General features: G+C 29.4%; 1 protein-coding gene across 1 annotated transcript; it reads left to right on the plus strand.

The window, feature by feature from the left end:
* The first annotated feature begins 1,676 nt into the window (after positions 1-1,676).
* Positions 1,677-21,205, plus strand: LOC119603002 (protein kinase 4-like). Its single transcript, XM_037954854.1, has 2 exons — positions 1,677-2,396; positions 20,438-21,205. Exons 1-2 carry the CDS (start codon positions 1,677-1,679, stop codon positions 21,203-21,205), a joined length of 1,488 nt encoding a protein of 495 aa, XP_037810782.1.
* The last annotated feature ends 5,743 nt before the right edge of the window (positions 21,206-26,948 follow it).

Consider the following 26,948-nt stretch of genomic DNA (forward strand, 5'->3'; position numbering starts at 1 on the left):
AATTTTTGTTCCAGAATTGATCGTCGACACTATATTAACGATTAACAAGTAAGAGAACTATATCCGGCTGAACCGAATCTTAAATACCCTCCTCCACCTTCTTTTATATTAATAACCTTTTAGTTAATCAAATATTTGTGGAAATGGGGTTTCTCATCTTTTCTAATACAACAAGCAAAGATTTTAATAGCATTATAAGCACAATTTTCTATAATATTTTATAGTGCCTTAAAATATGCTTTAAAGATATTTAATAACTTCCAGGTATACATGTGTGTGAAATATTTAAGAAAATTTAGATATGTGTACTGTTGTTCAGAATTTGTTTATACTAAATTAATTTTACTAAACAAATTACAATTAATTATATTCGGTTAAAGTGTTTTTACAATAATATTTCTGTAAATAAAAGCTATATTTCTGTCAAAATTTGTATCTATATAGCTATTTGGTAATAAGTGATGTGCATTAAGTGATTTTCGGAAGCGGCTTTGTATGGAACCGATCGGACCCATATTCTGGACCGATTGTGAAAAATTTTAAAATAACATTTTGTATACAAATATAATGCCTGTGTCAAATTTTGGATATCATTGTTTGGTAATGAGTAAATGTGAATTTAAGTGATATGTGGGAGGGGACCTTATGACAAAATATGGGCCGATCGTCAACTTTTTTTTTTAAATAAAATTTATGTAAACTAAAGTAATATTTGAGCCAAATTTTGGAAGGATATCATTATTTGGTAATGATTTATGTGCGTTTAAGTGATTTTCTAAAGGAGATCTTCTATGGGAGCTATGATCAAATAGGGACCGATCGTGAAAAAATTTTACAGTATAATTTCTATATATAAAAGCAACATTTGTGCCTAAATTTGTAAGGATTCTATTATTTGGTAATGAGTTTTGTGCGTTTTAGTGATTTTCGGGAGGGGACCTTGTATGGGAGATATGACCAAATATGGACTGATAGCAAACAAAATTACAGTATCATTTCTGTGTATATAAGTGAAGGGGTACATCCCTTTTTATAACTGTAAATTTTAATTTTATATTCATTGATTTTAAAATTATAGATTGTCAATTATTATATTCAAGAATTTTCATAAAATATAATATATGATTTTGAAAACATTAAAATTTAAAATAAAAAACACAAATTTATTTATTTAAATATAACGACTACAATCGGCGATCCTGCAATTTAATATTATAAAAAAATAAAAAATAAAGAAAAACAAAACTAATTATTCGGGAATTACCTCAGAGATTTAATCTAATCAAGATCTTAGATTTCCAAATATCAAGATCATCAAAAAAAGATTATTTATCAAGATTATCAAACAAGATCATCAATCAAGATCATAAGTTAAGATCATCAATCAATTTCACGGTTCAATTTCCTAAAAACAGGCAATCATTGAGCACGAAACCTGAATTAGAGTCAAGATCCCTAAATAAAATATACCGCTTCAACCTACTATAAATATCGGTCAAAGATTTACCTGAACTTAAAAAAACAGAAATAAGTATACTATATTATATTTATTTTAAGTTACCTTTAATATATACATCCAAATACATACACGTTGCTAAATCAAATCAATATACTACATTCGTTGTTGTTACTTGTTTGTTTATTGTTGTTAATTGTAAACTTTTCCCTCGGAAACCATGTTTGTACACTCTCCCAATTCAACACGTCCAAATTGTACGTCACAACCCAATTTAACAGATAATTCTGACAACATCAATACTGAAACTGGAACCTTGACTGAATTAGATAATCGTTCAACTCCTACTTGTCCTCAGTCTAATATTGAAATTTGTTCTACCACTATTAAACTTCCCCAATTTTGGACAAATTGTCCGGAAGCGTGGTTTATCCATGCTGAAATGCAATTTGCAAATAAGAAAGTAACACAGGACATTACTAAATATGAGTATGTTGTTACTGCTTTACCTCAAGATGTAATAGTAACTGTACTTGACATTATACAGAATCCTCCTTCAGGTAATCGCTACGATCATTTAAAGAAGATCCTTATTGAAAGACATTCTATGAGTGAAAATACAAAATTAGATAAAATATTGTCTGATTCTGAGATGGGAGATCAAAAACCATCTGAATTTTATAGAAAATTACCAAATAATGTAAATGTTGTCTTGACTGGTTCCAATTTAACAGATATGAATGAATTAACACGCTTAGCTGATAACATATGGGAAGCGCTACAAGGTAATAAGATAGCAAGTATTAGATATACTACTCCAATACATTCTGCAAATTCGTATAGTCTAGAAAAGGTTGTTGAAAATCTAGTACAAGCTTCTACCAATATTTGTAATAGCTTCAATAATCTTTCATTAGACATAGCTTCAATAACAAATCAGGTAGATGGACAACAGTACAGACCCTTAAATAGGCGATTAAGTAGAAGCAGATCTCGTCCTAGATATACGAATAGAAATTGGGTTTGTAGATTCCATTACAGATACGGTAGTGAAGCAAGAAGGTGTGAACAACCTTGCTCTTATTATAGACAAAAAGAAGATTCAAAAAACTAACTGGACCCACTATCGAGGCGACAGATAATGGGAGTTTGAACTTGTCAACACGTCGCCTTTTTCTTTATGATAAGAATAATAAAATAAAATTTTTAATTGACAGTGCACAGTGGGGCAGAATGGAAATTTTTTGGAAATAAATCTGGCATTTCTAAACGGCTGATCCGATCGGTATAAAATTTGACTTGAGCGTAGACAAGGAGTATTCGAGTTTAAGTTTTGAAGATGAACCCTGCAGATGCCCCAGGGCGCTGTGGCGGCTCAAAGTAGGGTACATACGACATGTAAAATTTTTAAACTCGTGCCATTTTTTTGTTTTTCACCCAAATACAACGATTTTTATATTTTATCTCTACTACTTATCTCTTACAATATCCGAGTTATAGGCATTTAAAAATTTAGTGATACAAAATTTACCATACCTTGGTCCGCCTTTTTTTGAATACCGGGCGTAATTTTGGACCAAATGGACTCAATTTTTTCTTGTTAGTTAGACAACAAAATTTCCAATAATATACAACAAATTTCAGATCAATATCATTTACAGATCCAAAAATATACGTTTTTTAATTTAGAAATTCAAAAATTTTTAGATTTTTGCCGTTTTTTGCCAAAAATGTGTCTTAACTCTTTTATTAATAAAATAAAATTTTCTTTAAGAACATATAACAATTTTATAGTTTTCTAAAAGGTATCTTTACGCAGAACGCTTTGGCGTAAAAAACTTGTCCTATTTTTTGAAAATGTTGCCACTGCGTCCTTCCGAATATGACCTATTTTTTATCAAAACTTCAACTTTGGGCGACATGTTCTAAAATACCAAAGCTGGGATCAGAAAACTATGGGCAAAAAAGTAAAAAATCCCATTTTTGGGATTTTCATTCCTATTTTTGGGATTTGCGGGATGCCCTTTGAACTTTTCAATTTTTTTTTTTGCATTTTCTTATTTGAAATGACAAATTTAACAAGTGTTGAAAATTTCATTGACCTTTCAATTATAAGGATAAGCAAACAAATAGAAACAAGGTAAATATAAGATTTAAATATGTTCTGTCATACTTAATACTAAAATATGAAAAAGATGAAATTAAAGGACACAGGTTTAAATGAACATATTTTTGAATGTAATTGAGATATTGGCTTGAAATTTTTTGTAAAGGGTCGAGAATTTCCATATCTAACTAAAAAATGATATTAAGGGATAAATATGGACTAAATTGTTGTAGCTATCTGCGACCCTATTAAAATTTTGATATAAATCATAGTTTTAGAAATTAAACAAATATGTAATATATGACAAAATCTTTATTTATGAACAAAACTCAATGAAATTTTCAACGCTTGTTAAATTTGTCATTTCAAATAAGAAAATGCAAAAAAATTGAAAAGGGAAAGGGCATCCCGCAATTCCCAAAAAAAGGGATGAAAATCCCAAAAATGTGATTTTTTACTTTTTTGCCCATATGGTCCACATTTCTTTCAGGGCTGGGAAAATACTTTTGGAGTAAATAGAAAACATATTGAGGTTTCCAAAACTGCTTTCAGTTTTCTGATCCCAGCTTTGGGATTTTAGAACATGTCGCCCAAAGTTGAAGTTTTGATAAAAAATAGGTCATATTCGGAAGGACGCAGTGGCAACATTTTCAAAAAATAGGACAAGTTTTTTACGCTAAAGCGTTCTGCGTAAAGATACCTTTTAGAAAACTATAAAATTGTTATATGTTCTTAAAAAAATTTTTATTTTATTAATAAAAGAGTTAAGACACATTTTTGGCAAAAAACGGCAAAAATCTAAAATTTTTTGAATTTTTAAATTAAAAAACGTATATTTTTGGATCTGTAAATGATATTGATCTGAAATTTTTTGTATATTATTGGAAATTTTGTTGTCTAACTAACAAGAAAAAATTACGCCCGGTATTCAAAAAAAGGCGGACCAAGGTATGGTAAATTTTGTATCACTAAAAAATCTTTGTATGATTTTTTAAATAAATTAAAAGAATATTTTAAAAATGTTCGTTCTAATTTATCACATCACAAAAGTAGTAATAATGATATATATGTACCTAAAGATCTTTCTACTTGCAAATACGTATTTGTACATGTTGATCAAAAGAGGTTCTTGCAAACAACATTTGAAGGAACGTACAAAGTAATTGAAAAAGATAAAAAAGTTTCAAGTTAGATGTGGATGGTAAAATAAAAACGATTTCTATAGACAAACTAAAACCTGCATACATAGAAAACACTAACATGAATAATACTATACAAAAACCTAAAAAAAGTGTTACATTTAATTTATTAAATGTTAATCTTTCCGGAGGGGGAGTATTGTAGGGGTACATCCCTTTTTATAACTGTAAATTTTAATTTTATATTCATTGATTTTAAAATTATGTATTGTCAATTATTATATTCAAGAATTTTTATAAAATATAATATATGATTTTGAAAACATTAAAATTTGAAATAAAAAACACAAATTTATTTATTTAAATATAACGACTACAATAAGCAATATTATTTAACAATAAGTTATGTGCGTTTAAGTGATTTTTATGGATACCATTATTTAACAATGATTATGTGCGTATAAGTGATTTTCGAGAGGGGACCTTGTATGGGAGCTAAGACCAAATATGGACCGATCTTGAAAAAAGTTTACAGTATAATTTCTATATATAAAGGCAACATTTGTGCCTAAATTTGTAAGGATTCTATTTGCTAATGAGTTTTGTGCGTTTTAGTGATTTTCGGGAGAGGACCTTGTATGGGAGATATGACCAAATATGGACCGATAGCAAAAAAATTACAGTATCATTTCTGTGTATATAAGCAATATTATTTAACAATAAGTTATGTGTGTTTAAGTGATTTTCGGGAGGGACCTTGCATGACCAAATATGGACCGATCGTGAACAAATTTTACAGTATCATTTCTGTATATAAAGGCAATATTTGTGCAACATTTTGTATGGATATCATTATTTGTTAATGTATAATGTACGCTTAACCGATTTTCGGGAGGGGACCTTGTATGGGAGCTACGGCCAATTATGGACCGATTCAGAAAAATGTTCCTCTTGTAAAAGTTTGTAAAGATATTGTTATTCTACCGGAAGGTATTAACAATTAATGCATATGTACATTAGTATGGGAGGTATATGAAAATGTGGACCGATTCCGCCCATTTTTAACAGGAACTAAGCTTTCACATGGAAAAAATCGCTTTTTGTTGACTAGACAGACCAAAAAAATTATATCTCAAAATTTTCTTAACCGATTTAATATTTTTCAACTGTTTTGAAAAGAGTTTCCTTTGTCCTTTTTAAAATGTATACACACTTTTATATTTTTTACGGAAATGTGTAAAATATTTAGATCTGAATACAAATTTTTATATATTTTTTTAATTTTTTTACAATTCAAAATCATTTTTAACCGACACTTTATTTCAAAACATAATTTTTAAATATTTTTAATTTTAGCCCATATTTCTATGAACAAGAATCGGTCCATAATCGGTCATAGCTCCCATATAAGGTGCACATCCGAAAATCACTTAAATGCGCATAATTCATTGATAAGTAAAGCTATCAGGGTAAAACTCGAGGTGAATATGTTTTGTATATATGTAGATATAAATCATTCAGTAAAATTTTTTCCGGATCAGTCCACAATTGGTAGTAGCTGTCATATAAGGTCCACATTCTAAAATCATTTAAACAAGCTTAATTCATTGATAAATAAAGATATCGGGATAAAAATCGACATGAATATGTTTTGTGTATATATGAAGTAGTTTAGGAATTTTTTTTCGGATCGGTCATATCTCCCATATAAGGTCCATATCCGATAATCACTATAATGTGCATAATTCATTGACGAAGAAAGCAATCAAGGAAAACTCGATGTGAAAACTCGACTGAATATATATATATATATATATATATATATATATATATATATATATATATATATATATATATATATATATATATTGTATGCTTGAACGTAAATTTGGTATAATAATTGTTTTACATAAAGTTGGCGTAAAAAGGGGCGTGGCGTCCAATCCAGATCTTACTTTATAGTTCCTCCTGAGGTCAGACCTATCGGTATACCAAATTTAATGTAAAGCGGTTCAGTAGTTTTCTGTAAGTCTCGAATGAAAATTTTGTGTAACAATTATATAGAAAAACGTAAGCAAAAGAGGAATCGTAACGTCCAATCATGATTTTGTTCCACTTAGAATAGAACTATTAGTGTTCTACATTTCATGTAAATCGGTTCATTAGTTTGACCGTGTAAGCTTAACAAACAGACATTCTCTTTCATATAATTATAGGATACGATATAGGTAAGGATAGTTTAATAAAAAGTGGGCGTAGAAAGGGGCGTGGCATCAGATCAACATCTTATATATATCCTATAGTCCTTTAGTAGTTTTTGCAAATTGTGATTGCAAAATTGGTGTAATAATAGTTTTACAAAAAGTGGGCGGAAAAAGGGCGTGGCATCCGATCATGATCCTTTCCATTGCACCTTTTGGAGTTAGACCTATTAGTGGTCCAAAATTCATGTAAATCGGTTGAGTAGTTTTGACGTGAAAGCATAACAAACAAACACACAAACAAACAAAGGGTCTGTTTTTATATATACTAGCTTACCCAGTATGCTTTGCTACACTAAAAACTATATTCCAATGTAAAATTTTTTCTAGTTGTTCTTTATTCCCAGATATACGATTTTTAGTATTTTATTTATATAGAAGGTGCCATTCCCAGTATTTCTAGTCGACTTATTCTTAAACCAACAACAGTTCAGGTCTCCTACCTGTTGTAGTTCACATAGGTGTCAAGTTGATCTTGCTTAATTTGAGGATTCTATTTCTAATAGATTCTCAGATATACGAATTTTTTTTGCTTAATTCACATGGGGGTATCTCACCCCCTTACTAATAGCCCGCCCATTTTTGTCTAAAATATTCATATTATAACTAAAGTGGCTCCCATAAAATTTGAGGACTCTAACTTATACATACATTATCTCAGAAATACTAATTCAATAATTTCTGTATATAGGAAGTGCCATGCCCACTATACTATATAAATTGTATATATAAATTGTCCATACAAAATTTGAGGTCTCTAGCTGTAGCAGTTTCTGAAATAGACTACTTTATATTTACTTTGTTTGTGGGCGTGGCACTTTGCCTACTAGAAATATCAAAATTAAAAGTAGCCTATAGTTCCTTCCAGGCATACACAAAGATACTGTGAAAATTTCAAGAAAATCAGTCCAGCAGTTTAGCAGTCTATAGACTTCAAACAAATAAACAAACAAACCCACAAATAAACACATTCATTTTTATACCCTTCACCACCATCAGTGGTGATAGAGGGTATATATAAGTTTGTCATTCCGTGTGTAACACCAAGAAATATTCATCTGAGACACAACAAAGTATATATATTCTGGGTCCTTACGAAATTCTGAGTCGATTTAGCTATGTCCGTCTGTCCGTCCGTCCGTCTGTCTGTGTAAAACACGCTCACGCTAAAACGAAGCAATAGAAATTAACGAAATTCAACAAAAATATTCATTATTATCCGGTACAGTTTGGTATAGAATATATCGGTTCACATCGGGAAAAGGTATGAATCAAAATTTAAAACAACTCCGAAAAAAATAAGCATTTTTTATACTTTCTGATGTAATTTTCTCGAAAACTATGCAAGATAATTTCATGAAAGTCATCGCACATTCGTTTCTACACAAGATCTTGATTTCTACTGAAAATTGCCAGAATCGGTCCATAATTGCATATACCTCCCATACAAAAGTACATATTCCCGGAAAATGAGTTTTTTGTTAATAACTTCCGTCAGAATGCTGATATCTTCACAAAATTTTACAACTTAAAATCTTATGTGAATAGAATTCATTGAAAAATTTGGAATAAGTATTGCCCATATGCACAGAAATATTACTGTGAAAGTTTTTTCCGATCGTTCCATAATTGGTCATAGCTCCCATACAAGGTTCCCTGCCGAAAATCACTTAAAAGCTCATAACTCATTAATAAATTAAGATATCCATATAAAATTTGGTACAACTATTGCTCTCATATAGAGAAATATTACTATGAAATCCCGAAAATCACTCAAACGAGCATAACTCATTACTAAAGTAATATATCCATATAAAATTTGGAATAAGTATTGCTCATATGCACAGAAATATTACTATGCAATTTTTCTCCGATCGGTCTATAATTGGTCATAGCTCCCATACAAGGACCCTTCCCGAAAATCATTTAAACGCACATAACTCATTACAAAATATTGATACCCATACATTTAGCACAAATATTGCTCTTATATACATAAATTACACTATAAAACTGTTTTACGATCGGTCCATATTTGCTCATAACAGATTTAAGCTGTTTAAATCTTGAGGTTTTTCTATTTAAGACATGAGAAAACTTATTTCTACAAATATTTTATCAATTAAAAAGTATTAATATAAAAGTAGCTGGTGGAGGGTATTTAAGATTCGGCTCAGCCGAATATAGCACACTAACTTGTTTTTTTTTTAATTGTTCCACGGCTGGGCTGGATAATGCCATCGAATGTACATTACAACCGGAACATTACAACCATTTTAACATTTAAACATGTCCTTCAGATGTTCAGTATTTTTTTGTCGAAAATTCATTAAAAACTTTCATTACGTTAATTTCTAAATCAAATTTTCATAACTTCAAAGCTTTTTTAATAAACGCATAATTTTACACAAAACAAAAGCATTCAAACCTCATGCCTTTTAAGCTTAATGAATCCACTTTCAAATAGATGAGAATTATCAATTAAGTACTTAAATAGCGATTCTATACAGTATTTGTCTATGGTCATATTTGAACCTATAAAATTGGGTAAAATAAAAAAAGTACAAAAAGAAGTACAATTACTAAAAAGAAGTACATTTGCGTACTTATTTAGGGGTTATGCAAGCCTAAACTTATTCTACACAAAACAAAATACAATCCCTGATCAGCTGCCGACGCGTCAAAAGTTGAAAGTTGATGACGCGTTACAAACTACAATGTGTAGCTTGTTATATGAAAATACACTATTTCAACTTTTTTGACAGGAGCCTATAACGCGTTGCCGCGTACATCACGTGCATCCCACTAAGTGACCACAAAGCTCTTAAAGGGAATGATCTAAACTTTCTTTTGAGCAAAAAAATACAACAAAAACGTCGATTTTAAAAAAATAGGGGAAAATTAAGTGCATAAATATTGAAAAAAAATTATTCTTGAGTTAAAAAATAATTTTTTTGATGGATATCCAACTCACATCCCATTATGGGACTATAAAGCCCTTTAAGGAAATTCTATTAGCTTTCTTTTAGGGTCCATTTAAAAAAAAAAAAACTCCTTTGGACAATTTTTGCTAGGACCGATAGGTGAAAAGTTACACTCATTTGAATAAAACCCTGTATGACTAAAATGTCCAATTTTGCCCACTCTGACTCCGGAAGTTGTTGACCGATAGAGCTGAAAATTTGTGTCCGGCCTACTATCCCATACTAATCTTGGTGCAAATTTCATCCAAATCGGAAGACATCGATTTTTAAACTTAGGTCACTTGACACTGAATTCCCCACATTTATATTTGTTTGATATAGAGACATTTTGGGCATGAGGAATTTTCTTTATTTACGGTATATGTATATTATAAAGGCCACTCTGGCAACATATACACTTTTTGACATAAGTATTCAACTTTTTGTTGTTTTTGTAGAATTGACATCACCTTATTATTCCATCATGCCAAGAACTAAAGCCCCCTTCACACGAGCATACAAGTAATATGATCTGTCAAAATTTTGTGTAGAAGAGAACGGATGGGATCGTCTATACGAAATATATAACGAAATCATCACACATTGAAAGAAAATACAGATGGAAAATTTGACAGTCGTATGGCTCTCTTCATTTTTTAAAATGGTTCAAACAAGAAGTCAGAGTGCTATATTCGGCTATGCTGAATCTTAAACACCCTCCACTTGTAAGCTACTTTTTATGAAAACCAGTGTGACCAGGTCTCAAAAAATGTTGCGGCTAAATCCCATCCAAAATAATGCTAGAAAAAATGCTAAATTGATTTTAAAATGCCAAAAAAAAATGCTAAACATTTTTAAGTGTTTTTATGAACAATTCATATTAATTTGTAACTGAAATTCATTGTAATTTATAACAAGTAAGAAAGTATATTCTGCCGTGGTTGACCATATGAGTATAAAATTTGATTTATTTTTCGTAATAAAGCATTTATGTTGAATTGAACCTTGGTTCCGATATATTTAAACTAATTTTCTGAGAAAGGCTTTATACATTTGTATATATATGGGGGCTAGGTAAAATAAAGGACGGACTTTAACCATTTTTAAAAGGCTTTGTCATTGGATCAAAAAACATACGTGCTTATTGTTTTGAAAATTTCAACCTCTACCAGACGGTCAGACTTACATGGCTTAATCGATTCAGAAAATGATTCTTAACCGATTAATATACTCAAACGTAGTATAGTGGAGTAGGGTAAAAAATTAAGTTCCGTGGTATTAAGATAAACAGAAATGCTAAAAATTATTTCAACATTTTTGTAAATTTAGCAATATGTAATGTCTCTAACTTTAAAATATTTCTGAATGCAAAAATTACATTAAAACTCTATTAATTACACTAGTTGCTCATGATATAAAACCTATATGTGTTTTCGGAAGGAAAAGTATAATATTTCTAGTTTTACTTTTTTGTATAAACAATTTTATTTGTCTTCCTCAAAACACTTTAAAAATGGTTTTCATGTCACAAAAATATTGAAAATTCCGTTGAAATAATTTTAAATCTCGGTGAATAGATGTCAGGTTTATAACTCATACTTCCAAGATTTTTTCGAAAAAATATATATGAGAATGTATGAAATGAATTGAGAGATATATTCAAATCCGTAAGTTTGTAATTCTGGAATAAATTGTCAATAATATAATAAAATTAATTTAAAAAAAAACGTGACAACAAAATTTTGGTAAAAATAAAAAGAACAGAAAGTAGGATGAGAAAGTCTTAATTATATATTATTGATTTTTTTCAATACTTATTTTCAATAAATTAACAAGAACTCCTGAAGGATGATAAAAATTAAAACCTCTTTATTTCGTATAGGAAAAAATAAAATTTGTTAATTAACCGTCATACATAGCCTTTTCCAAAATTATATGTTTCATTCCATGAGCAAACAAAAAGTATTAGTTTGTAAAATAGCGTACTGAACGTATTTGTAAAAATATATGAAATCTCTTGAATTATTTCTATCACCTCGAATTTAAAAAAGCATTGGGTTCCAGAAAAATATTTTAGAATACAACATTTTAAAGTATTCACTTGTATTGGCGTAATTTTAAGTTATTTATCTTCATTTCATTTACATTTCTCATATTTCTTGTTGCTTGTGTTTGGGTAGACATTTAATTCTGATTTTTTCCGGTTAAACCTATTTCCAATATAAATCTTTTTTGCAAAAATTTGTCTTTTTTTTTTGTTTATATACTAAAATTGCAAAAAAGCTAAAAATGCTAAAAATATTTTATAAAAATGCTAAATAAAATGCCAAATGCTAAATTAAAATTTTACAGCTAAATCAAAATAAAAAATGCTAAATCTAGCTGCAAAAATGCCAAAATGGTCACACTAATGAAAACCCTTATAAATATTACTAGATTTGTATTTAATAAATTGTGAATTATTGGCCAATCCAAACAAAATTTCGCAGAATGATTTATCAAAAAAAAAAAAAAACACACACTATGTCGGATTTTACCCGTATATATTTATAATTGAATGAAATATAATGGAAAAAGTGACTTATGGAAATGGGCCTTATATGAGAACTAAGACCAATTATGCATTGATCCTATTTTTTTAAGATTTCTTATATACACAAAATATACTTATTCCAATATATTTATTTATCAATGAAATATGCGATTTTCTGAAGTGGATCTTATATGACAGATATGAACAATTATGAACCGATCCGAAAAAAACTTATTTATATAGTCTATTTTTAAAATATCTTTATTTCTTAATTGGATATTTACATTTAAGCGATTTTCAGAAGTGGACCTTATATGGGAGCTGTGACTAATTATGGACCGATCCGGAAAACATTTCGCAGGTTGTTTCATATCTACTTTAAACACATTCATGACAAATTTTATACCGATATCTTCATTCAGTTATGAAATATGTGCGTTTACGTGGTTATCGGAAATGGGCCTTGTAGGGGATCTATGCCCAATTATGGACCGATCCAAAAATATATTTTGCAGAGTGATATATGTATACACAATACATATTTATGTTAAATATTATTTCAATATCTTTATTTCTAAATTGGTTATATGCATTTAAGCATTTTTCGGAAGTGGACCTTACATGGGAGCTGTGACCAATTATGGGCCGATCCGGAAAAAATTTCGCAGGGTGTTTTATATCTACTTTAAATACATTCATGATGAATTTTATACCGATATCTTCATTCTGTTATGTAATATGTGAGATTACGTGGTTATCGGAAATGGGCCTTATATGGGAGCTATGCCCAATTATGGACCAATCCGAAAAATATTTTGCAAAGTGATATACAGTGATGTCCCGAAATAGAGCCACCATCACGTTCAAAGTTTCTCTCCATTTAAAATCTCTCATACAAAGTATAGAATTGGAAAAACTAACTGAAATGTTGTATTGAGTTGTTATGAATATAATAGCATTATTTTTGCAATAATTTACGCATCCCTATTTGTAATTCTAATGAAATTTTAAATTAAGCTATATAAAATGGTGTGACAAAAAATGGAGCCAGTTTGCAAAAATATAAACATTTAACACTTTATAGACAATTTTCAAATTGAAATCGATCCAAATAGTAAATTTAATCCATTTTATTATTATTTTAAAAGAATCTCATTAAAAAATTATAGTTTTGAGTACAAAAAGGGGCAGAGACAAACATTGAAGGCGATACAGCAGAAAAAAAACACTCCTTGATCTAGGAAAGGGCTATAGACAAACTGTTGAAATAGTTAGGTGCTCCAAGAAAGTAATAGAAGATGCTGTAAAATATAAGTTTTAGCCAAAAAATATCGTTAAAAAATTAAAAATTACATCCTTTTTTAAGCGAAAAAATCAGACTCATGCAGAGGATGATACATTTGTGTGCTCCGTGTAACCTTAAAAGGGAATATAACTTAGATGTTGCCAGCTTAATAGTAAGATATCTCATGTATGAAAATAATTTAAAGGATAAAATTAGTAGAAAAGTATTATATGGTACTTTAAAGATCCTGAAAGAAAAAATAAAACTTGCTCCAAAAAGAGGTGTTATTTCTTATTTTTTCTTGATATTTTCTGGTTTAAACTTATGTATTTCTACAGTTTATACTATTATTATGGCCAAAGAATTATTTGAACAACTTTTTGCCTATAGACCTTACCTTGATACAAAATTTCAGTTAGTTTTTATACCTTCCACCACTATCAGTGGTGATAGAGGGTATATGTAACTTTGTCATTCCGTGTGTAACACCAAGAAATATTCATCTGAGACCCAACAAAGTATATATATGAAATTTTGAGTCGATTTATCTATGTCCGTCTGTCCGTCCGTCCGCCTGTCTGTCTGTGTAAATCACGCTCACGTAAAAACGAAGTGAAATAAATTATTGAAATATGGCCAGAATATTCCCTATTGTCCTAGGCAGTTTGGTATTGAATGTGCAAAATCGGTTTACATCGGGAAAAGTTATGAATTAAAATTTAAAACAACTCCGAAAAAATTGGCATTTTTTACACATTCTGATGTAATTTTCACTAAAACTATGCAATATAATTCCATGAAAATCATCCTACATTTGTTTTTACACGAGAGCTTTATTCCTGTTGAAAATTGCCGGAATCGGTCCACAATTTCTTATACCTCCCATACGAAAGTACATATTCCCGGAAAATGAGTTTATTGTTAATAACTTCCCTCAGAATATTGATATCTTAACAAAATTTTACAAATTAAGGCAATAGAATTCATATAGATAGAAAAAATGTTCTAGATCGATCCATCACTTTTCTAGATCTTAAAATCACTTAATCACTCATTAATAAATTAAGATATCCATTTAGACTTTGGTACAAGTATTGCTCTTATATACAGAAAAGTTACTGTAAAATTTTTATCAGATCGGTCCATAAATGGTCATAGCTCCCATACAAGGTCCCCTCCCGAAAATCACTTAAACGCACATAACTCATTACTAAATTAAGATGTCCATATAAAATTTGGTACAAGTATTGCTTTTGTATATAGAAATGTTACTGTGAAATTTTTTTCCGTTCGGTCCATAAATGGTCATAGCTCCCATACAAGGTCCCCTCCCGAAAATCACTTAAACGCACATAACTCATTACTAAATTAAGATATCCATATAAAATTTGGTACTAGTATTGCTCTTATATACAAAAATGTTACTGTGAAATGTTTTTCGGATTGGTCCATAATTGGTCATAGCTCCCATACAAGGTCCCCTTCAGAAAAACACTTAAAGACACACAAATCATTACCAAATAGTGATATCCGTAAAAAATTTTGTCATAAATACTATTTTTGTACACAGAAATATTATTTCAAAAGTTTTTCACGATCGGTTCATATTTGATCATAGTTGCCATACAAGGTTCCCTCCCGAAAATCAGTTAACTCATAACTCATTACCAAATATTGTATGTATATCAATTACCAAATATTGATATACATACATACATTTAGCGCAAATATTGCTGTTATATGCATAAATCACACTATAAAATTTGTTCACGATCGGTCCATATTTGGTCATAGCTCCCATACAAGAAAATCACTTAATGCACAATATTCATTACCAAAAAATTTAGCCAAAATTTTGTCTATACATATATACATTAATGTTACATAATTGGTCATAGTTCCCATACAAGGTCCTCTTACGAAAATCTATTAAACTCTCATTACTTATTACTCATTACCAGGGCAACCAAAATATGCAAATGCATGTTTTTTGTGGTGCGTCGTATGTACTCATGGATAAGGTATTTACACGTTTCAGACCAATTTAAGAATTTTGGCATCGATTTGTTAGAGCTTATTTTTGCATATTTTACCCATAAGAGCATAATTTTGCATGATTTGACTTTTTTAGCATATATAAGGCATATTTTCGAGTTTTTAGAGCATATTTTACTCTTTTAGTGCATATTTTGATGTTTTCGCTTCTTTTCGTTTTTGTACATTTTTAATTTTCTTTTCAAAACTTTATTTAAAAAAAATAAAATTTTATTTTTTATTTTTTTTTTTTAATTTTTTAGCCTATTTTACAATTTTGAAATAAAAATTTCGTTTTTTGAACTTGAAAACTGCAAAAAATACATTACTCTCATGAAAACCAATGTTATAGTTTTTTATTCAATAAAGCATTACATTTTAAATCGGACATAAAACCGATTACTTTTGATTTCATGAGACCAATCCATTTTTATAGTTCAAAAAACTAATTATTGGAATTTATGACAACACCGATTAAAATGTCAGTTTAAAAGCTATGAATACAATTGGAAGAAATGTGTCAAACTTTGTCGTTTGAAATATGTTTTTTGGGGACCAAATGGTTTCATGTTATTTATTGGTTATCTGAACGTAAAACGGAATTCTATTAAACTAGTTCTTCAAACTATGAGATGAAACATTTATAAAAAATCTTGTAGGATATAGAATATGACATTAAACATTTATTATTTCATTACAATTTCAGTCTTTTTGAGCTTTTCAATGTTAAAAAATAATTAAAAATTTTATTTTTGGAGCATATATTTTAAATTTTAAGAGCATATTTTGAGTTTTTTACGGCATATTTAAAGCGCTTAAAACACTTTTTTTAGAGCATGTTTTGTTTCCCTGCTCATTACCAAATAAAGCTATTGATACAAAATTTTGCACAAATATTAGTTTTGTATACAAAACTTATATTTTAAGATTTTTTTTCTCGATCGGTTCATAATATGTGTGCGATCGATTTCATACAAGGTTCCCTTCCGAAAATCACTTAAACACACATTACTTATTACTAAATTACGATATAGGTACAAAATTTGACTGAAATATAGCTTTTACGATTTTTTACGATCGGTCCATAATTGGTCATATCTCCCATACTAGGTCCTGCCCCGAAAATTTTAATTTTCTTAAATCTTTCACACAAATTATTAAATATCGCTAAAGCATATCTTTTAAAATATAAAAGAAAATGGCGTTTGTAATGTTCAATAAATCTTGCAATTGTATCAGATTTAAGCTTGTTAAATCTTGGGGTTTTTTTTATTTAAGACATGAGAATACTTATTTCTACAAATATTTGGTCAATTAAAAAAATTAAATATAAAAGTAGGTGGTGGATGGTATTTAAGATTCGGTTCATCCGAATATAGCACTCTAACTTGTTCCAACTCAATTCTTCATTGGAGGGATTTTAAGTAAAAAGAAACTTCGAAAGAGGAGGTGGCTCTATTTTTCGGAACATCACTGTATGTATACACAAAACATATTTATGTTGAATATTAGCAGCATTTTTAAACAATTGGATTTATTAAATCCAAAATTTAGTTCTCCCTCTGTACGCCAGGTGGATAAAGCAAAAGGTTTTAATCGAGGCTAAACAAATTTCAAATCACAATGTCAGCAGCGGCCGACAGATGGAGTTATTTCAAAATTTAATATTAAATTTGTAAATTTTCCATAAAATTTGTAACAATTTGTTGCAAAAATTGGTATTTGCACTGAAATATCATGTTTGAAATATTTAAGTTACATGAATTTTGTTTATTTTCCTATTTTTATACATTTTAAAAAATATTTGCCATCTATTGGTGAATAGCAAAATAAAACAAATTAAATCATTTTTAAATTATTTTGGTTATATTCTATGAATACAAAGCATTGCCATATTGAAATTAGCTAAATCCAACTATTTTTTTGGATTTAATAAATCCAAGTTGGATTTACTTCTTTTAGCTGCAGAACCGCCATTGTTGCACTAAAATTAATTTTTCTTTGACCTTCTATTAGCATATACAGTGTATTTTCAGATTATGATGACCAAAACTAAATTTCAGCCTCCAAAGATAGTTTTTTCTTGAAATAAAATAAATCCAAAATAAATCCAGTGATTAAAAAAAGCCCCTATTATTCCAATATCTTTATTTCTTAATTGGTTATTTGTATTTAAGTATTTTTCGAAAGTGGACCATATATAGGAGCTGGGACCAATGATCGACTTATACAGATCTACGTTGGTAACATGATTTTTGTACATATTATATACATTTGTGCAAAATTTCTTGGTGATACAGATATTTTTGCCGAAGTTATTAACAATAAATCTATTTCCGAGAATATGTGCCTTTGTATGGGGGCTATGAGAAATTTTGAATCGATTGTTTTGAGTTTGAACATTTTTAATCCTTGGGTAAACAAAATAACATGTGACAAAATTCATTCCATTATATTTAGTAGTTTCTGAGAAAACTACTCAAGAATCAGGAAAAAAACTTAATTTTTTTCGAGGTAGTCTGAAATTTTTACTCATAACTTTTTACGTTGTGGACCGATTTGGCTGATCAATATTAAACTGCTTAGGACAATAGTGAATATTTTCAGTGAATTTTTTGTTTTAACGTGAGCGTGTTTTTCACAGACAGACAGACGGACACAGATGAATATTTCTTGGTGTTACACACGGAATGACAAACTTATATACCCTCTATCACCACTGATGGTGGTGAAGGGTATAACAAGCAAGTCGGATTAGATCAGGGATGTATTTTTATGTAAACACATACGTTTTATACCAATCGTGTAAACACAAAAAATATAAATCATACCACTTTTATTAAATTTTTTGTCATACGGATGGAATTTCATTTTACTTTTTTATTAGACTTGTCGTACGTAAAGTGTGATCGTCTGAAGGGCCCTTAAACAATACGTAAGCTGCACAAGCAAACTGTTTTTATTGTTCAGTCGTGGTGTTAAGTTCGGTTGATTTGAAAAACTTAACATGGCCGCTGCTTGTTTGTGTGGCTGCTAAAGAAAACCAAAATCACTTGCAAGTTATTGCAGCAGAGTGTTGTTGACACAGTTGACTGACTTCAGTTAGCTTTTGAGGGAAAAATTTAATGAGTTACAATGCATGGAATTTTTAGTAAATATTTAGTAATTTGCGACTGCAATTAGATTTTTTTGAAACCCTGCTTTTATTATGCCCTCCACCAATATCAGTGGTGATAGAGGGTATATATAACTTTGTCATTCCGTGTGTAACACCAAGAAATATTCATCTGAGACCCAACAGAGTATATATATTCTAACTCGATTTAGCTATGTCCGTCTGTCTGTCTGTGAAAAACACGATCACGTTAAAACGAAGCAATAAAAATTCGCGAAATTTATCCTTTATTATCCGGTATTGAAAATCAGCAAAATCGGTTCACGAAGTAAAAATCACTCTATATATGAATCACTCTACGAAATGTTTTCCGGATAGGCCCGTAATTGGTCACAGCTTCCATATAAGGTCCACTTCCGAAAATCACTTAAACGCATATAAATATTTCTTTGAATTATAGAGGTATCGGGATAAAATTCGACTTGGTCTATAATTGGTAATAGCTCCCATATAAGGTCCACTTCAAAAAATTACTTAAACGCACATATTTCATTATCAAATAAAGATATCTTAATAAAATTCGTCCACTTCCAAGAATCCCTTAAACCCACATATTTCAATAATTAATAAATCTTATCTAAATCTGGAGTAAAATTCGACATGATTTTTTTTTGCATATAAATCATTATAATTTTTTCCTGATCGGTCCATAATTGGTCACAACTCCCATATAAGGACCCTTTTCGAAAATTGCTTAAACGCGCATTGACAATCAAAGTTATCTGGATAAAATTCAACATAAATGTGTATTTTGTATATATAAATTGTTATACGGAATTTTACTTCTGAAAATCACTTAATACCACTTAATTCATGAGTATGTTCAGTGTATAGATAAATCATTCTATTAAAATGTTTTCGAACTGGCCTATTAATATAAATTTGTCTGGACCTATAAATGTTAGTACCCTCACTACGGAAACAAAAGTTTTGTCAAGTTATCTAAAAATTAGATAGTTAAATGGGTTTTAATAAAAAGTAGCTTGCTAGTGGAGGCTATTTAAGATTCGGCTATGCCGAATATAGCACTCTAACTTGTTTTTTCACTAAAGCACTCTCTCGCTAACCACCACTGATAGATAAATCATTCTGCTAAAATGTTTGACGTCGGAGTAAAACTCGACAGAAACATAGTTTGTAAATATACAAATAATTTTCCTAATTTTTTGGCATCGGCAAGATGAGCCCATAATATGTTATAACACCCGTAAAAAGTCCATATCACTTAATATAAATATTTTTCGATCTAATCAATATAAGTTCCACATAAGCATATTGAAATTACTAAATAATAGTACCCTCACTTATGCCAAGTTATCTAAAAACTAGATATTTAAATGGGTTTTAATAAAAAGTAGCTTGCTGGTGTAGGGTATTTAAGATTCGACATAGCCGAATATAGAACTCTAAATTGTTTTATTTTAATTATTTTATTAAAGAAGTCGTAATTGTTTCTGATCCTGAAATATTTCATATTTTTTCAGAAGTCTACGAAAAGTACTCGCAAACGACCATGTGAGAAGTTAGTGAATTATGAAAGTGACAAAATAACTTGGAGAAATGTACATGATAGTGCCACTAGTGTTATAGGTGATAACAAAGAGAAGGAATTTCGCAGTGATGTTGGAAATACTGTAGATTATAGTACAAAATTTAAAAAGAAAACTCTTGAAGCCAAAGAAGCTCATTTTATTGAGGCATTAGCACAGAAATACGAAATAACCTATTATAACAATACCAACTGCAAAAATAATTACACAAACAACAATAACAATCTAATAAGCAATAATAGTAACAATAATGGTACCAACAGCAATGAGTTTTGGCAAATGGCACGATTATGCATGCAACGACCAATGAACAGTGATCAAAATAACAAAGTACAACAGCAACAAGAACATATTCATCAGCAGCAATTGACACGTTTGCCAACTTTTTACTATCGACAGCAACAATTTCTTCTATCACCAGCCGAACAGAGTCAACAACAAAATAATTTATCGCCATCATTTCCAGCCACACAGCACGGGTACCTACATCTTCAAGCAGTACAAAACAGTAAATGTCATAATAATTATTCCAACGAAATATTACAATCGCAGTCACCCCATTCTTCCAGTCATACACCGCTGTCAACGGTAGTAAACACTCCCGAATCCTCTGCTAACTTTGCTTCATCCTACATCAATATGCGCCAGAATAACCACGATCCAACAAGTAAACCACAAACTTGTCCCAATGGAATTGGTTAAATGGAATTTAAAAAAATATGGAGAATTTCATGTCAAGTGACCCAACACAAAAAATCGATTTCGACGAAATTTGCACTATTTTTTCAAAATGGACGTTTTTGTTGTAGAAAGCGTATACCATTGCCTTTAAGAGCTTTGTGATTACTTAGTGGGATGCGACTGGGATATTTGTATATATAAAAAAATTTTAACTCCAAAAGTAAAGTTTTTGAGTTAAAATATAATAGGGGAAAATTAAGTGCTAATATTAAACAAAAAAATATTCTTGAGTTAAAAAATAATTTTTTTGATGGATATCCCACTCGCATTCTATTATGGGACTATAAAGCCCTTTAAGGAAATTGTATAAGCTTTCTTTTAAGCAAAAAAATAATAAAATAATAATAATAAAAAAAAAAATTTAAAAATATTTAAAAATTAATTTTTTTTGGAAAGAATGAAGAAATTGCTCTCTGAACTCCTTTGGATAATTTTTGCTAGGACCAATGGTGAAAAGATATACTCATTTGAATAAAACCTTGTATGACCAAAATGTCCAACTTTGACCCCCTCTGACTCCGGCAGTTCTTGGCCGATAGAGAATTTGTGTCCGGCCTAGTATCACATAGTACTGACCTTGGTGCAAATTTCATCCAAATCGGAAGACATCGATTTTTAAACTTGGGTTACTTGACACGAAATTCCCCATATACATATATTAGGCCATAATTATTACTGCGTTCAAATTACATACATACATATATAATTATTTATTTATTAAACTACCCAGCAAAAACTCGGTACTTCCATAACCACTTACTTTTCAATGACTACAACTTTCCGTCTGCATTACTAAGAAGTACTCTAGTAATGACTTTCTTATAATCTGATATAGAAGTACTTTATTTTCGGCTTTGTCATTTTGTTTGCACATTTTATTTAAATGCGTTATAAGAATTGTGTTTTACAAAAAAGAAAACAAAATTAGTTTTGTATGTGAAAACCATTATTTGACGCGCAATAAAATAGTTAAGCAGTGGTGCAGTGTGTAGAACATTTGACTAACAAACCAATTCCTGCTTCGTATTCTAGCTGGCTCTTTTTATTATTAAAAAACAAAACAACTTACTCAACAACTGTTTAGTAAGAGAAATTGCAAGTACTTCTTTAACTCCCTATTTGTAAGCGTGCGCAGAAGTACTTGCCTCCAATGACATCACCGTGTAAAAATAATGACTTAAAATGCTAATGAAGAAGTAGTGAAAAGAGTTTTTATTAGCTTTTTAACTCATTACTTTTCAATGTAAGTTTTTCCTGGGTAGTTTTTAAAACAATTTTTTTCAAGGTTGGCAACCGTTATCGCTAAGCTATCGTTACCTCAAAAACACTTTTCAGCACAACTACCGTTACCGCTAAAATACCGATACCGAAATAAGCCAAAATACCAAAAACGCTAAAATATCAATACCGAAATAAGTTAAAATACTGATAACGCTAAAATACCAATACCGAAATAAGCCAACTTACCTATAACGCTAAAATACCAGTACCGATATTTTATTAAAAAAAAAAAAACTAAAATTTCCAAAAAATTAGTAACTCACTTTATTAATATTGTTAACATCACTGGCGTTTTTTATTTCTATCTCAAACATTGACAACAACAAATTGATTTTGTCATTTGATTATATTGATTTTGTCATTTGATTATATTAATTTTGTCATTTGTAACATATCGAAATATAGGTCATAAACCCACAAAAGTATATATATTATGGGTCCTTATTAAATTATAACCCCCATTATCTCAATGTCTGGATATATTTTATCGTAAGGTTAAATTAAAATTCTATGAGTATCGGTTCATAATTGACGCATATAAGGCCCCCTTCAGAATATTACTCTTAGGCTCACGGTTTAAAAATTGAACAAAAAATATTTTGCAAAAATTAATATTTTGTTAGTTCAAAGGAGCTCGGTCCATAATTGACTTAAGCCATATTCCAAATATCACCCTGATGTTCCTTTCCATTCCTTTTACGGCATACAATTTTATGATGGGTATAAGAGATTCTGCACAGCCGAATATAGGACTCTCACTTGTTACTTTTCATTTATGTTTTATTAATGAATGAAAATTTTAAAAAAGTACATAAAACAATAATACCAATGTTATTTTCTTATATTTAAAAGTTTGCTGATGCATTTATGAACATATTTTTAATTATTTAAATCATATCGAAATGACCCCTAAAATATATTTTTTGTACCCTACCGATAACCCTAAAATATCAATACCGAAATAAGCCAAAATACCGATAACGCTAAAATACCAATAACGAAATAAATGAAAAAACCTACAACGCTAAAATACCAATACCGAAATTAGTCAAAATACCGATACCGCTACCTTATCACCGTTTCGAAACGGTTGCCAACCTTGATTTTTTTCTTTTAATACATACATATATACATACATACACATACATACATACATACATACATACATACATACATACATACATACATACATACATACATACATACATACATACATACATACATACATACATACATACATACATACATACATACATACATACATACATACATACATACATACATACATACATACATACATACATACATACATACTACATACATACATACATACATACATACATACATACATACATACATACATACATACATACATACATACATACATACATACATACATACATACATACATACATACATACATACATACATACATACATACATACATACATACATACATACATACATACATACATACATACATACATACATACATACATACATACATACATACATACATACAGACATACATACATACATACATACATACATACATACATACATACATACATACATACATACATACATACCTACATACATACATACATACATACATACATACATACATACATACATACATACATACATACATACATACATACAGACTACATACATACATACATACATACATACATACATACATACATACAATACATACATACATACATACATACATACATACATACATACATACATACATAACAGACATACATACATACATACTACATACATACATACATACATACATACATACATACATACATACATATACATACATACATACATACATCATACATACATACATACTACATACATACATACAATACATACATACATACAATACATACATATATAGAGGCCAGCCACAATTCTATTTCGATTGATAATCGTTTATTTAAATTTAATTTCGAATTTGTTTGATTTTTACACAGAGGGAAAATATTTTCTAACAAACGTTTTATGGAAATAAATTTTATTTACTGATTCAATAAATGTTGTTTGAGTTTTTGTTTTACGTCTGCATACAACAATAAAACTAGTTTTGGAATATATTAAAATGAATTGATATAATTCTTATTTGGTTTATAACATTAATGTATAAGTATTTCAGTTTTAACCCTACAAAGTAATACATTCTAGAATGAGAATTGAATTGTTGTAAGTATACAAGTTATATATTTATACGAATTTTAGTTTTATTGAATCCGTGGCATTGTTGTTAAAATTTCATATATATTTTTTTAACAAATTTTTTATAGATTCAATAATGCATTGAACACATAGTCAGCGTTACCCTTGGAAAATTTCGAAAAGTCACACAAAAAGGGGATTTTTCGGAAAAAAAAGTCGTACTGAAAGGGGATTTTTAACGCAAAAAGTGTCAACGTAGGTAAAATTTCATTTGTATTTAAATGTGCATTAATTTGGTAAATAAATCAAAATAGTTAACCATGATCAGTGTTGCCACTTTTGTTATTATTAACCAAAATTGGTTATTTTTATTTTGCATGTGTACATGTGAATTATTTTTTCGTTTTGGTTATTTTTTGCAATGTGTAATATGTGGAATTTTTTTTTTTACTATTCGAAATTTTTTTATTACTGCAATTTGTACATCTACTGGTTATACTTATGTACACAAAGGTATTTTTCGATATCTTAATTGGTTAGGATTTAGCAAAAGTACCTATGAGCTTTCCACATATTAAATGAGTTGATTTAAATCATAACAACATCGTAATATTATTTTATTTACACTAGTCAATCTAACACCGTGAATAATGAATCCTCTCTCTCCTTTTGGTGCATCCATGAACTTAAAGTCACTTTTTAGGTCGATTCAAACTCGTCCGTCCTTCCGTTAATAGTTCTATTGGAACTTTTTATGTAAAGAACTCGCGGTACTTATATGAAAAAACGAAGTAGGCTGTATTTCGCATTTCGATTTTTATGGAATTTGGTGGGAATAGTCTACGTACTTAGTACATTATGTCCTCCAAATTATATTTAAAATTTAAAGATACTGTGCTAATTTGCCGAAATTCTAAGATAAATGATTTAATAAGAATTAATAAAGTATTTTCCGCTAATTGATGCAAGAATAGTATCACAATATCTTTAAAGTATTAATCAATTGATATTTTTAAGTAACACCGCTAAGGAAAATGAAATTGTATTGTATACAAAAGTTGTAATAACATCTAAACTCGTACGACGAACAATAATCGCGATATATTCAAAGATTTAATACTCATGATATTTGACTTCTACTATCTCACCATGACTTTTAGTTCTTTATTTACATTTTCTAGATGATGTTGTATACTAGTTTTTATTTTACTGTCTTAAATTCTAAATTTTTGTCAATTTGTCGGATAATTTGGATAGATTACGTTTACAAATATTGCTGAAGTTATGAATGTAATGCTAACATCCGCTACATGATATTATAATTTAAACTCAAATTTCGAACGAAATCTCCAAATCAGTACATAAAATGGGAAGAATTTTATAATTAAAAACTCAGTTATTTTTTAAAATAAATATTAATTACACTTATTAACGAATCCGCGAAGAGACTTATATTTATTGTTGAAAACACGATAGAGTCGAAAAGAAACAAGATAGAAAACTGAAATATTATGAGTATCGGTATATAATTGACTCTATCCCTCATAAAAAGTCTCCTTAGAAAATGACTTTAAAGCTCATAATGTAGGTACTGCAATATAGCAACAAAATTCAACATAATCAAGTTTTAAAGGAACTAAAATATCTCTGTCAGATTTTATGAGAATTGGTCCATAATTGACCATACGTCTCATATAAGATCCCGTACAGAAAATTACTTTAACGCTTATAACTGTCTTCATAATACCAGTTTAGCGGCGAAATTTAACATAGTTCCACTTCAGAAAATGAATTTGTTATTTTAATGTCTAAATGTAAACATGAAACAAATAAAAATAATTTTGTTTACTTTTTTCTTAATTTGGTTATTTTTTATTCGAATTTTGGTTAGAAAAAAATTTTGTTGTGGCAACACTGACCATGATACAACCATTAACAGATAGAATGAGTAGAGAGAGTTGTCAAAAAAACTGAAGAGAGAAAAACTTAAAAATATCCAAACGAAAAACCACAAAAAATACCATTTAATGCAGAGTTCCTCGCTAGTATCCCTCAGAGAACAGAATGAAACCATTCATGTTTACTGACCATTCGCAAATTCATTGCTTTTGAATTGTTTTTACTCGACAATAATACAAATATGCATTGCCTTTATTACAATCTCTTTTTATATGATTTTATACATCAAGCAACGAAATAATTCAATGCCACACTAATAAACTAAAAACATTTG

Source organism: Lucilia sericata, unplaced genomic scaffold (assembly GCF_015586225.1).
Source record: "Lucilia sericata isolate MDLA Ls3-8-SP2 unplaced genomic scaffold, ASM1558622v1 Contig000269F_arrow, whole genome shotgun sequence".
NCBI classification, from domain to species: domain Eukaryota; kingdom Metazoa; phylum Arthropoda; class Insecta; order Diptera; family Calliphoridae; genus Lucilia; species Lucilia sericata.

Bases quoted from the DNA above. Each gene is read 5' to 3' on its own strand.
- LOC119603002 (XM_037954854.1), top strand. From the start codon at position 1,677: ATGTTTGTACACTCTCCCAATTCAACACGTCCAAATTGTACGTCACAA. The intron at 2,397-20,437 runs GTAGATGGACAA...ATATTTTTTCAG, and splicing joins TAGCTTCAATAACAAATCAG to AAGTCTACGAAAAGTACTCG.